At 29.3% G+C, this 13,078-nt stretch overlaps 1 protein-coding gene across 1 annotated transcript; it reads left to right on the forward strand.

Annotated features, from left to right (window-relative positions):
* The first annotated feature begins 5,373 nt into the window (after positions 1-5,373).
* LOC116772185 (farnesyl pyrophosphate synthase) lies at positions 5,374-11,734 on the forward strand. Its single transcript, XM_032664282.2, has 6 exons — positions 5,374-5,721; positions 6,190-6,358; positions 8,545-8,685; positions 9,802-10,005; positions 10,158-10,397; positions 10,740-11,734. The coding sequence occupies exons 1-6, from the start codon at positions 5,534-5,536 to the stop codon at positions 11,073-11,075; spliced, it is 1,278 nt and encodes a 425-aa protein (XP_032520173.2). The 5' UTR covers positions 5,374-5,533; the 3' UTR covers positions 11,076-11,734.
* Positions 11,735-13,078: the final 1,344 nt, after the last annotated feature.

A 13,078-nucleotide genomic window follows, 5' to 3' on the forward strand; every position in this document is an offset into this window, starting at 1 on the left:
TAGAGTGTTAAAATCAAATATAAATAGAGCATTCATTTTTACTCTGATTAAATGACATTAACTAATGTCAATGCAAAAAATAATTTCATATGAAATTAAATTTAGTAAGTAGTTATTTATATATTTTAGAGCAGATCTTGATGTTACGTAACTTCATGTTAGGTAACGACAAAAATTACATATCATTAAACAATGATAAGCTCAGACAAGCGCATGGCAACCATTTTCACTAAGATAGTAAATAAATTAATTATAATATGAGTTAGAACCTCTTATAAATATGTGTAATGTTTGAAAGAAAAATGTAAAATTTTGTACATAAAACAATAAAATTTCGCAAATATTATTTATTTTCTCCTAGTTATAATCAGTAAACATATTTTGAATGTTAAAGAGGTTACATATAAAATATATAAACGCTATACGAGAACTAGTACATTATTTGGCCTTGGAAGACCTGAATTTTGAACGTATATTAACGCGAAGATTCTTTTCGTGTTACGTTGGATCATAATTATTAGAAAAATATATCATATACATTGTGTTAATGTAAACTAAATGAACTGTGAAATCTTTTTATCTCGTATTAAATACAAATAAATCATTGATAGAAACTATTGATATTTTTAAGTTTATATTTAAAGAAGTTTGAGAAATTAAAATGGACATTTGAATTTCTATAACTGTTGAAATAACGATAATGCCAGCCATAATGATCAGACAAATGTTTGTGAGCTTATTTTGATTTATTTTACTTTAATAGACACATTCAGTTTTACATTTAAGATAATTTTATTGCATCATTGCCATTGAAAGTTGGTAAAATATTTGAATGCGGCGGATATCGCTTTATAAAAATCATTTACACACCAAAGAAACATTTTGATAGTTCTATATACGGTGCAAAATTTTTGTAAGTTACCACCCAAATTTAATATTACTTTTTTTGCTATTCATACAAAAATAAAACTTTTGTTGAAAACAGAAATTTCAACAGTTTTGGTCAATAAAAAATCAAATCACCAAATCGTCAATTTGCCTCCGAAAACCAATAAATGCTCAAGTGTGTTTTTTCAAAGAATATCATTAAGTTTTTCTTATAGCAAAATCGAAAATATAAAAAAACTCAAAGTTTATAAAAATGTTAGGTAGTTAAGGTTTTTTTTCTCTTAAAGAGACAATTTAAATAAAATGAAAAACGAATAAAAATATTTATTTATCGATTTTAATGACCAAAAATATATTTTTGATCGCACTTCAAAACATTTCCACTTTTATTTTGTGACAATGACATTTTACATCGAAAAAGAACGTAGAAGTAGGAGCGAAAGGTATAACAGCTAAATCTCTCTACAACCTACTAAAAGACTTTTGCTTGTTCAGAACTAACATAAATTAATTCTTAGAACGTACTTCGAAGCCAGTCCTACTAGGTTTTTATTTCAAATTTGATTATGTAGAGAGAGGAGCTTGGACGGTGGAGGTGAGCGTTTAACGCGCGTTAGATAGGGGCCCCTTAAACCTACACCCGGGTTGCAAGTCCCAGGCACTGTTGATGCTCCTCTCCTTGCAACGCGGTGGACACGGCACCCGCACGCTGAATCCATGGAATGCCATAAAGTTTCGTCTCCTCTAGACTAATTGTTATATTAAAAAAAATACATTTTACGTATCATACTCTATCTAAAATGATAAAAGAATAAAACAATATTTATTTCAGTTTGTTGTTATAACTAATTTAATATAAGACATGATAAAACATTATCACGAAAATAAAATAACTCGATATTAATTCACGTATAAAAGTAAAATTTTTTCAAGATGCTGCAGTCATGAAAATTTCCCATCGACGCGGATGATTATTAATAAACGGTGCTAAATTCTAATACTAATATGCAAGCAATTCTAAATCCGTCAAAAAAACCCATATAAAAATATAAACAGTAGATCAGAATATTTTTATTAGCACCACAGTATTTGCTGATCGATATGACGCGATACCTGATCTCCATGAACTTGAGATGCATCCCGCGTGAGATGTTCGTGGTCCATATCATAATCACTCCAGTAATATCCGACTATTAAAGTCATTGATAAGAGAAATGATAAGGCAGTCTTAGATACAGCGAATAGCAATTAAATAGTAAGCTGTCAGTGTTTATTTATATTATATGCGTATTGGTTAATGTATAAATAAAATATAAATGCTTTGTAGCCTTAATACAAGTTTCCATCGTTATTCTGCATACGGACAGATTTCGGTTTAGATTCATAAATCTCATTAAATCTGGTTAATTAAAAAAAAGTGGGAAATGATCCGTATGTAGTGTGGGAATGCAATTCCAGTAACGCTTGTCTTAAAGAAATCTTATTAATCCGTTGAGCCAACAACATGTCTATGATTATGTTAATGTTATAGAAATAATATTTTTAATATAAATGTAAAAACATGTGAAGCCATATATATATATGTGATGTTGTTGTTGAGAAAATAATAAAACAAAAATATCATTTACTTATTGAGCGTAAAAACACAATAAATATGTCAATGATGAAAAATGTTGTGTATTAAATATTATGTAGCATTATTTATTTAGGTATTTTTTTATATTAAATGTTACATCTATTATAAATGCTGCGTACTATTTGTCTTTTCCCGTCCTCTGATGACATGAGACATCCAGTTGTCCTAAACTCTACACTGTCCATTGTCTACCTTAACACAGTAATATATTCCTATCACTAATAATTTATGAATATAAACCGTTGTAACATTACTCGTAAGTTGCGTTAAGTATGCACACCAATACGTTCTTTTAAGTATTTTGTTATCATCCGAATAACTATGTGAATTCTCATATTTTTATTTTACTTATATAATTTCATTTATAACAATTATCAAACCTTCACTAAATTATCTTTGCTTGGTTGAATTTTTAATAAAATAAACAACAGACGCTAAATTACTTCATATGATATACACTATATATATATTTAAATAGCAAAGTATTGTCAGTAAATGAAACAGTTAGTATGTAACATTGTCGTCCTTAGTTAAATATTGGGCAGATAAAACAAATGAATGATTGATTAAAAATCTTGACAGGTCCGATGTGAGAATCGTAACCACATTGTAACTATATAGAGATTAGACAAAACGTGTACAATAATTTCACGATATTTTATTTTATCTGTTTACGCTTAATGATAATTTTAGATATGACAATGAAATAATAACACGGACTTATCATATTTGACATATAACAAAAAAAAAACGATTCAAAAAATAACTTTGATTACAACGAAATCAGTTATAACTAAAACTGTTGCTTAAAAATGGTAGAATCATTAAAAAGAAGTTGATAATGTAGTAAATAATATTTTATAAAAGATCATTATCTGTTTAATATTAATTATTATATAATCTGACGATAACAAATAAGGCAACACGTAATTTAGGTCAGTGTGTATTTAAAGCTGTTAACCCTGCCTTCATGTAATACATCATTGAATGCTGACATTGTTGGGATACTTATGCGTTTACAAACAGCTTTGTTTTTGGATTCCTTAGTTTTATGAGAGTAAAACGAGAACTATACAATTTATTGATAAATTTAATTAAAGGTAGTCAGGCGACTACTTACCTAAGACTTTCTCATAATAGTTAAAATTGACGAACAATTGCAAACTTTTTTTCTTCTACTTTCATAAGTTTTGTTTAAAGTACTCAAAATAATTATAATTAGATTTAAATTTATCCAATATAAGTAAGTGGCGAAAGTAAATCTTTCTGTTTAAATGTTGTCACGGTTTACCTTGCCATAAAATTTTTCATTAAACTTTTCCCTTATTATTTACCTCCCAAACAAAAATCGTTCTTTCAAAAGATATTCAAACTCTTTCGTAACGCTACTAAACGTTCAGAAAACACACAATTAAGAACTGCATTACATAACACTGCCAGACAAGTATATTTATACTTTAAACATCTTTATAGTATTTAGTTTCAAAAAATATATTAACGTTAACTTCGAGGCTTAATGGTGAAGACAATACCTAAATAATCAAATTAGTGAAATTTATTTGCAATTCTTAAGCCAATATCAAAAATAATTAATAGCAACACTAACTAAATATGAAATTTAATTTATTGACGTTATATATAATATTTTAACGATGTAAGACATTCGGCAATCGTAATAATAATAAAAAATATAATTTCACTTAATTCATTTAATCATTACAATTAAACATAATAAGATTTGGTCAGAATGCTGTGAATCAAATATAAGAAAAATGTACAAACATGTACAAACATAAAAATGAAATGAATCCCAAAAAGGAGGTTCTATATTTCACAAAATAAATATGTATGTTTTTATTATAATGGATTTCTTTAAAACTAGATAGCCGATTTGACTTTGGTTTTAGTTTTTGAAAAGCATTTTGCGAAAATGGTTTTTAAATTTTATACATATAATTAATCATTGTCCAGTTAAGATTTGGATATGAATAATGTCACATTAATTTAGAACTACATATTAGTTTTAAGTCAATTATCCTATACATTGACAAACAAATCTGTTACAAAGAAATATAAGTAGAGTTATAAAATAAAATTAATCAGTCACTATGGTTAGGTTAAATAACGCATTACAACAACGTTTGTATTCAAATTATAACAAGTCTACCATAATATGCGTATTGATAATTATCAGTAATAAAATTCAATATTGTATAATGAATTCTTGTTGTTAGATATTGATGAAAATATTTATCATATCTCTGTTGGAGTCCTTTGCAAGAATGTTTGTTTTTTTTTGTGTGATTGGATATAACTCGATCCGATCACTTGCAGCAAAAAGTTTTTATATTTAACCAAGTGTACGTGATACGAAAGCGACATGTCTAATATTTCAGGTCAGAGTTGCATGGCGTCGGAGCGTGGTGCCTACGTGACGTGGCCCGCGTGGCTCGAGGGGGCCGGCCGGTTTGTGTACACGAATTGATGTATAACATAATTATCGATATTTAAGACAAAAAAAAATATTTTTGTTCATTGCTATATGAAAGAACTTTACGATTTATTTATTTTTTATGTTTAACTTTATTAATTGTATATATTAAAATGGTGATGTTTATTTGAAATTATTATACATATATGTATTTTTTTTTCTGAAACATTATAATATATCACGTTGCTTCAATTAAGATAATACAAGTTTTCGCGACAGCACTCAAATATACATCAAGAGCGTAGTACTTTATAATGTACAATTTGATAAGATTATCGATATCGATAAAACGAATGTAAACACTGCACACATCTCTATTGCTTGTATTTTGAAACGGCTTCGAATGGCAACTGGGAAGGAGCAAAACACAACAAAGAATCAGTCGGTTGCAACAACTCGTTGTGAACAGGCGTCTATCAAGATATTGATTATTCCCATTACTGAATATTTAATTGTTACAATATATCTATTAGCATTCGTGCATTTTCAAATAAAGTTAAAGAGGAATATCTGTAACAATGTTTTCTACAAGGAAGAGTGTAGACAAGTTTTTCCAAGCTTACAAGAATGAACTTCGTCGTCAAATAAGCAAAACAACTAGTGTTACTAACTCAGATTCTATGGCACCAAGATTGGATCAGACTAATAAGGCTACCAACGAAGAAGCAGGACAGAAACGTTTGCTGAAGTTGCAGAAATATCACAGGTCAGTGAACTCGGCTTGATTGGATGTAATACTAGACGCGTTTGTAAACAGTAAACATACAACTCTTGAATGGACATTGTACTTCGATTTCTCATTTTGTATTCACGAATACGTAAACCGTTTACATAATAGAAGTAGCTTTGTTCCTGTTTTTGCATTGTGATCATCTGATCACGCCCATTAACATGAACCATTCGTTATCTAGTTTCAATAACATTTATAACAAAATATAACGGATGCCATTATCATTCAGACTGAAATGTTAAATTAATACATTTTATTATAGATAAAAAAATTATAGAAAACATTGAAAATTTCTTTATAGTATTTTATTTACTCAACATATATTTCCTAAACACAAAAAGTTAAAGGTTAACAATCATGCATTGGTTTTGGCTGTTTAATCCATGCTTAAGTTTTGTTTTTTGTGCCCATAAAAAATAGCCAATGTCCATTTTTAATCTGTAGATACCTGTCCACCCTCACGTCTCAGCAAATGCCACTGGCCGCCCGTGGACTGGCGGTGTCCAAAGACCAGTCCCGGGAATTCATGGCTTGCTTTCCGGACATCGTGAGGGAGCTCACTGAAACTGGCAAGCATATTGACGTGCCGGAAGCCAGCAAGTGGTTGGCTAAGGTACGTTCTATGTTGTTTTTGTCAGTTATTAGACAGAATGATATAGAACCTCATTGGTTGATTAAATCAGAAATCACTTAAACCGGTCATACAACAATCCGCATGACCTGTTTATGCTCTGGAGTTTTTATTATCTAGACTGTCGCCTGCTAATGTGTCGTCTTAAAACGTGTCCTACAACGTGACAAAATCATATTAGGATTTACATTGACAAAATTACGTCTCAGACGCGACATCAATTGATTTAGAGTTCACATACTTAAATAAAAATGAAAGTTAAAATGTTATGTTTGATATCACTAAATAAAGGTCGTAGATTTATTCCATTTAGTACATAAATAAAAATTTTATACAATAATGTTAGTTTTAGAATTCTAACACAGTAATTTCTGCATCTTTCGCTTCTTTGAATTCTAAAACGTTTATTACCACTGGCGCTTAGTGCGGCGGTATTGCAAAAACGGGTAACCGGTTTCAGTAGGTAGTTTATTTATAGAATTACCTAAACTAATTACTTGGAGGAAAAGAGAAATCGCTAGGTTTAAGTTATTATGCACTATTATTCTAGCTTTCTATAACCTAGACAAAGATTTCTAAATTCTAGCCAAGTTTGAGATGATAACTTAGTTTAATACTAAATCAATTTTACTTCTAAGAATAAGGATGTATTATTATATCATTTAAAAGTACCTGCTTTCTTAAGTCCCTTACATCTTTTTTTTTAGAACAGGTAGAATTAAAAAAAAAATATGCTTATAAAAAAAAATTATATAGATAAGTGAGGTTCCAAAAAGTTTACAATTCTTTATTCTAAATAGTGCTTTTTTTTAAGTTGGATAATATATTCAATGTGTATTGAAGTTGTCAGCGTCATAAAAATGTGGCACCGTTACTTTTATTGTTTTCAAATAAAGAATTTTTACTTTATGCTTCGTTTCAAAAAAAAAAAAACAAACTGTAATTTTAGGTCTTTAATGAAGTTATATAAAAAAATGTGATTATTATTTAACGGGAACGAACAGTTATTTAGTAAAAGTCGAGCTATTTCAACCTTGTGTTTTTTTTTTTGTATTAAGCAAAAAATATGTCATTTAAGAAATCGTGGAAACTCGCGAGTGTTGTGCAAAAGTTTACACAAACAGATTTTCTTATAAATTTCATCATAGATACTTTTTACGCCGTCACTGAGCAAGTTGAATACAATTAATTTAATATTATAATTTTACTTACTTCTCATTTAAAACTTTTATAAAGTAAATTCAATGAAGAAAAGTCGTTATGACATCTGACAGACTGACTATCAACATACAAATATCAAAATGTTTAACTAACACTATCTTTGTATAAAATGACGCATTCTATTCTGATTTTTTTGTATCTCAATACTTTAAGTATTCATATATATGTTCGTCAAGAGGATATCCCTCAGTGCCAAAACATTTGTTAGGTATAGGTGTATTGAGCTGTTGCTTAAGGGAAGATAAACTTTTAATTTTATTTTTCAGTTAAATTAATTGATACTTCTTTTAAAACATTGTTATAAACTTTTTGTCGTTTTATTAAAAAATAAATTGAAATGAAAAAATGAAGGGGTTTAAAAAAATTACTTTATGATTTCAGTAGTGATAGAAATATGATGTAATTACCATGATTCTGTTTTCCTCTAAATCGTAATCGTCAACTAGTATATGGTGAAACATTAATGGGGTCTTAGAAACATTATTACACAATAATGAAATTTGAGATTTGACCAATTCTACAAAACATATTTAAAAAAAAAGCGTACAACAACAAGATCTTTCCTAAATATATATATACATACTTCTATAAAAAGTTTCGTTTAAAAAATATATTGTGCAATATTTGCTACATAAATTAGCAATATTATTTTTAACAAATTATAATATATTATAAATAATGGCCAGCTATGTATGTTTGTTCCTTTAATAATCTCCATATGTTATATAACATATGTTATTATTGTTTTAATTTGATTGGATTCTTTGGACCAAAGTATAAATTCTATTCCATAGACTACAATAATTGGTGCAATTCATATAGCGATTCATTCTTAAATACAGATATCCCAAAAAGAATGGGTCTACTCGCACGTGACGTAGACGTCAAAAAATTTGACATCTATTTCTCAATGTATACTAACAAATTATTAAAATATATTGTTACAGCTTCTTCAATACAATGTACCAAACGGTAAGAAGAACCGCGGGCTGGCGACTGTCTTAGCCTACAAGATGCTGGAGAAACCTGATAGATTGACCCCAGAAAATATCCACCTAGCTAACATCATGGGATGGTGTACGGAAATGGTGAGAATGTTAAAAGATAACAAAAGATATTTAAAGATTATTAAAGATATAAAAGACTATTCATAGATAGCCCACGTTAGTCCACGTTCTTCGGAATTCGCTTATACAAGTGATCGATTATTCAAATGGCAACTATTACCATTCTTTGTTTTATAGTTATTTGATGATACAATTGACAAGGACTTGTAAATTAATACATTCGCACCGTGGTTCCGCTTGTAATGTGTTAGCACTCTATATTGATTGATTTACGCAATACATTTATAAATTATACCCTATGTGTTATTCCGATATCAGAACAAAATTATAAGACTATTAAAATTCATGTATCAGTCTCTTGAGACGAGAAAAACATTACATACGTTGTCAAGAACTTACTAAGGCTACAATTTTCTATGTTTTATTAAAAAAACATTGAAATTAAGAAATTACTATCACGCAAATTAAACCAGATTTTTGGCGTTTTATTAGAATGAAGAAACTCGAATCATATAATATAGTATTCTTAATAATATTGGTTTGGATTGTTCCGCTATAGACGGTTCTTAAAACAAAAAATAATCTTAACTATTAAACTCATAGACAAGAATATATATATTTTGTTGAGGAACAATAATAAATAAAACTAGTGCATAACAACTTACTAATATGGCGTCACATCTTAAAATATCGTTTAAAAATTTTAATTTTTAGACTTTGTATTTCTAATTTACATCAATAAAGCGTTTCACTATTACTTATTGTTATAGTATGAGAGGATGACCTTGAAATGTGTTTGGCGATGTTCATTGTCGTAGAGACAAAACTTTAATACAATTACGTTTTACATTTAAATGGAATATTTAAATAAAAAAAGTTTAAATATTTAATACAGAGTACGATAAACATTTCACAGTAATAATAAACTATCGAAACTCCTATTATTATTTACGTAGTGATGCATATTTAATAGATGGTTTGATTTACTTAAAAAATAAATTGTAGGTACTTATATCAATCAATTCGATATTCAAATTTTTAAAGAGTTTTTTTTTAATTACAAGCGCGGAATTAAAAAGGTGCTATATTTAAATGTGATACATGTATGATTATTTTTTTTTTATTATACTTGTACAGTTCCACACACACCAACTCCTGCTGAACGACATAATGTCTGGTACTGAGATGCGCCGCGGCGTCCCGTGTTGGTATCGTCAAACAAACGTCGGTATGGCCGCCATCAACGACTCGTCATTAGTACAGTCGGCGATGTACTCGACGCTGAAAAGAAACTTCATCAACAAACCATATTATAAGAACGTACTGGAAATGTTCAACGAGGTTATTATATGATTATTATAAATTAAATATATTTGTTTACAAAAATATTCATATGAAAGTCGGAATTGATTAAGAGTTTTAATAAAATAAAATATACATATATATCTAGGTATATATTTGTGTAATTGGAATAAAATATGTTTTTGTACTAGATGCTGTTGAAATGTTCAATCGGTAATTACTTGGAGAAGCAAATAATGAAGACGGATAAGCCGGACCTAAGCTTATTCACAATGGAAAAATATGAAGCTATCACTAAATACAAAACGTCATACTACACCTTCCAAATGCCGGTCGGCTTAGCGCTACTGATGGCGGGAGTCGACGATCCGGAGACACACAGACAAGCAAAAACTATTCTACTAGAAATGGGAGAATTCTTCCAAATTCAAGTAAGTATCAAATAAATATATAGGACTTCATTTAAAGAAATCGTTTGAAATTAATCATATAAATATAGTTCAGTTTAATTCTTATCCCCCCATCGGCCTTAAATTGAAAACTGTTGCTTTAAAAAAAAAAAAACAATATTTGAAACAAAACATCGTGAAGCATTAATAAAATACATATATTGGTGTATAGGTGATTGTTAATTTTATGGATTCGAATGTGAGCACTAAACTTAATGTGTTTTTGGCTGACCTTCATAGTATGTAAATAACAAAACATAAGATATGACTAATGAATAATAACGTTTCAAATAAATATTTATGATTCTATTTTTAAATTTTCAGGACGACTTCCTAGATTGTTTCGGCGAGCCGTCAGTTATAGGTAAAAATGGTACAGATATTCAAGACGGCAAATGCACCTGGTTAGCTGTGGTGGCGTTACAGAGGGCGACACCGGCGCAGAAGCAGTTAATGGAAGATCACTACGGCAGTTCGAATATAGAAGACGTTCAGAAGATAAAGGATCTATACGAGGAACTACAACTGCCTCACACTTACTCAGTATACGAAGAAGCCACGTACGACCTCCTCAGAACACAGATACAACAAGTCACTAGAGGGCTACCTCACGATTTGTTTTTCAAAATTCTCGATAATATCTTTAGGCAGAGCATTTGAATTTAAATTTTATTAGTTATAATTTAGAGCTTAAGTTACTAAATTGGTTACCTGAATGTCTGGATAACACAATTCACTGTCATTTCTAATCATGAAGTAAATGTTATGTCAAAAAAAATAATACTCCATTATTGTTTGAAAGTGACAGATCAGGTTTATGAACTAAGATAATTTATAATTTTATTTATAAGAATTACTTTAAATCTAGATACATATATTCCTATAATGAGATCTAAGATTTTCGCGAGTTTTATTCATTTAAATGAAACTAATATTTTTCGGATAAACTACGCGGATTTTATTATTTAAAAAACTACATGTCTCGTCTGTGAATGCAGACATTCACATCTCGTCTGCCCGTGATCACGGTTGCTGAAAAGTAACCGAAACGTCGGGATTATGTAGTTTTTTAAATAATAAAAATCCGCGTAGTTTATCCGAAAAATATTAGTGTCATTTAAATACATATATTCCTTTATAGTGATAAATTATAAAAGAAAAAAAAACAAGTTATATTTCATTTATTCTCATAGTCGTCCATATTTATAATTATTTTGTTAAGTGATTGACTAACATCTCAAATATATTCCCCGACTGCTGGATGTGATCTAATCGAACTAGTGTTGTGCTAAAAAAAATAAATGTGATTTTCATATCGATATCGATTTTTATTTCAAATATTTGTAAAAAACTTTTTATTGACCACACCATTGCGGTTTACAGTAATACTTTGTCATAGTTATTAATTGAAGAGCACGAATTTACTTAATTATTTATTAATTGTTATGGCGAAATAAATAATTTTTCATTCATTTATATTAATCCATTTTGCAGATGCAGTTTTTGTAACTTTTTTTAATAATTTAGATAAATAAAAATTCTATCATTTTGTTTTAATGAAGACAAGCAGGCAGCGATAAAACCAGCACTGGCTGTTTGTGACATTTATCTCCTTATCATCGATATAACAAAGAAAAACAGGGATCAATACAAAGATTAGTAACTGCCCTTACAATAAGTTAACGCTATAACTCTAAGGAACTTCAGCATCACCAGTAAATCTGCCGTTATAGTTTTACCTTATCTATATGAATGACCAACTACTAATTTCCTATGTTTATGTTGACAAATGGCAGGGGCACTATATATAGGTTATAGGTTTCCATAAACGCACTGAACCCAAATCGTTTTTCGTTTCTCTTTCAATAAATAACGCTAATACACTGAGTTAATTCTAATATGCAAAGATTTGTGAATGGTAAACTTTAACTGATGCCAACTTGGACTAAGGATTCTGAGTGTTCTTGATTTTCGTATTTAATTTACCTGACTGCTCATAGTTGGCTTGCGTAAACATTATTTAATATAAATTAAAATGTGTCAATGAAGAGCAATATAAAGCATAATACACCTTAATGATATAAACTAACATTAATTTAATCACATTTACAAAAAATAAAAAAGGTACACAATGAAAACAATGTAAAGATATAAGAATAAAAAAAATATGATGAAGTTTTTAAAATATAGAGATATATATTAATGTATTCTGTGTGAGGAATTCCAAATAAACTTCTGCTTTGGCCTGAAACGGTTGGTTGTAGGGATCCCTAGCAATAAAATAATTATAAATGACGTTGTTAAAAGATTACACGCTCATTTTGAGATAGGATTCATTAAAGTGGCCTGCGAGTATTCCAGGCGTAAATTACTTATCACAGAGGTTCATAGAAAACAACAAACATTTAAATAAAAACAACAAAACTAGCATCTGACGGCGCATTTGTTATTATTTTAATAACTAATCATTGAGGGCAGTTGAAATTATAAGGTGTCATCCGCATAACCACCTGCGTAGCCACCTGTGGAAGTGAAGTCACAACAATGTTGGTATAAATAGAGGCGACAGTACAGATTACAGAGAGTCTCGCTCAAGCTGTTGCAGGCTACCGAACTCTTCGAAGTAAGGTATTCGTCAAACCGGCCACGAGGTTACCTTCAAG

The sequence above is a fragment of the Danaus plexippus genome (genome assembly GCF_018135715.1).
Source record: "Danaus plexippus chromosome 16 unlocalized genomic scaffold, MEX_DaPlex mxdp_23, whole genome shotgun sequence".
Taxonomy (NCBI): Eukaryota; Metazoa; Arthropoda; class Insecta; order Lepidoptera; family Nymphalidae; genus Danaus; species Danaus plexippus.

What these genes read in the sequence shown, in the direction of transcription:
- LOC116772185 (XM_032664282.2), top strand. Translation starts at nt 5,534, where the DNA reads ATGTTTTCTACAAGGAAGAGTGTAGACAAGTTTTTCCAAGCTTACAAG. An exon ending in CCAGCAAGTGGTTGGCTAAG is followed by an intron (nt 6,359 to 8,544) that starts GTACGTTCTATG and finishes ATATTGTTACAG; the next exon opens with CTTCTTCAATACAATGTACC. An exon ending in TGGGATGGTGTACGGAAATG is followed by an intron (nt 8,686 to 9,801) that starts GTGAGAATGTTA and finishes ATACTTGTACAG; the next exon opens with TTCCACACACACCAACTCCT.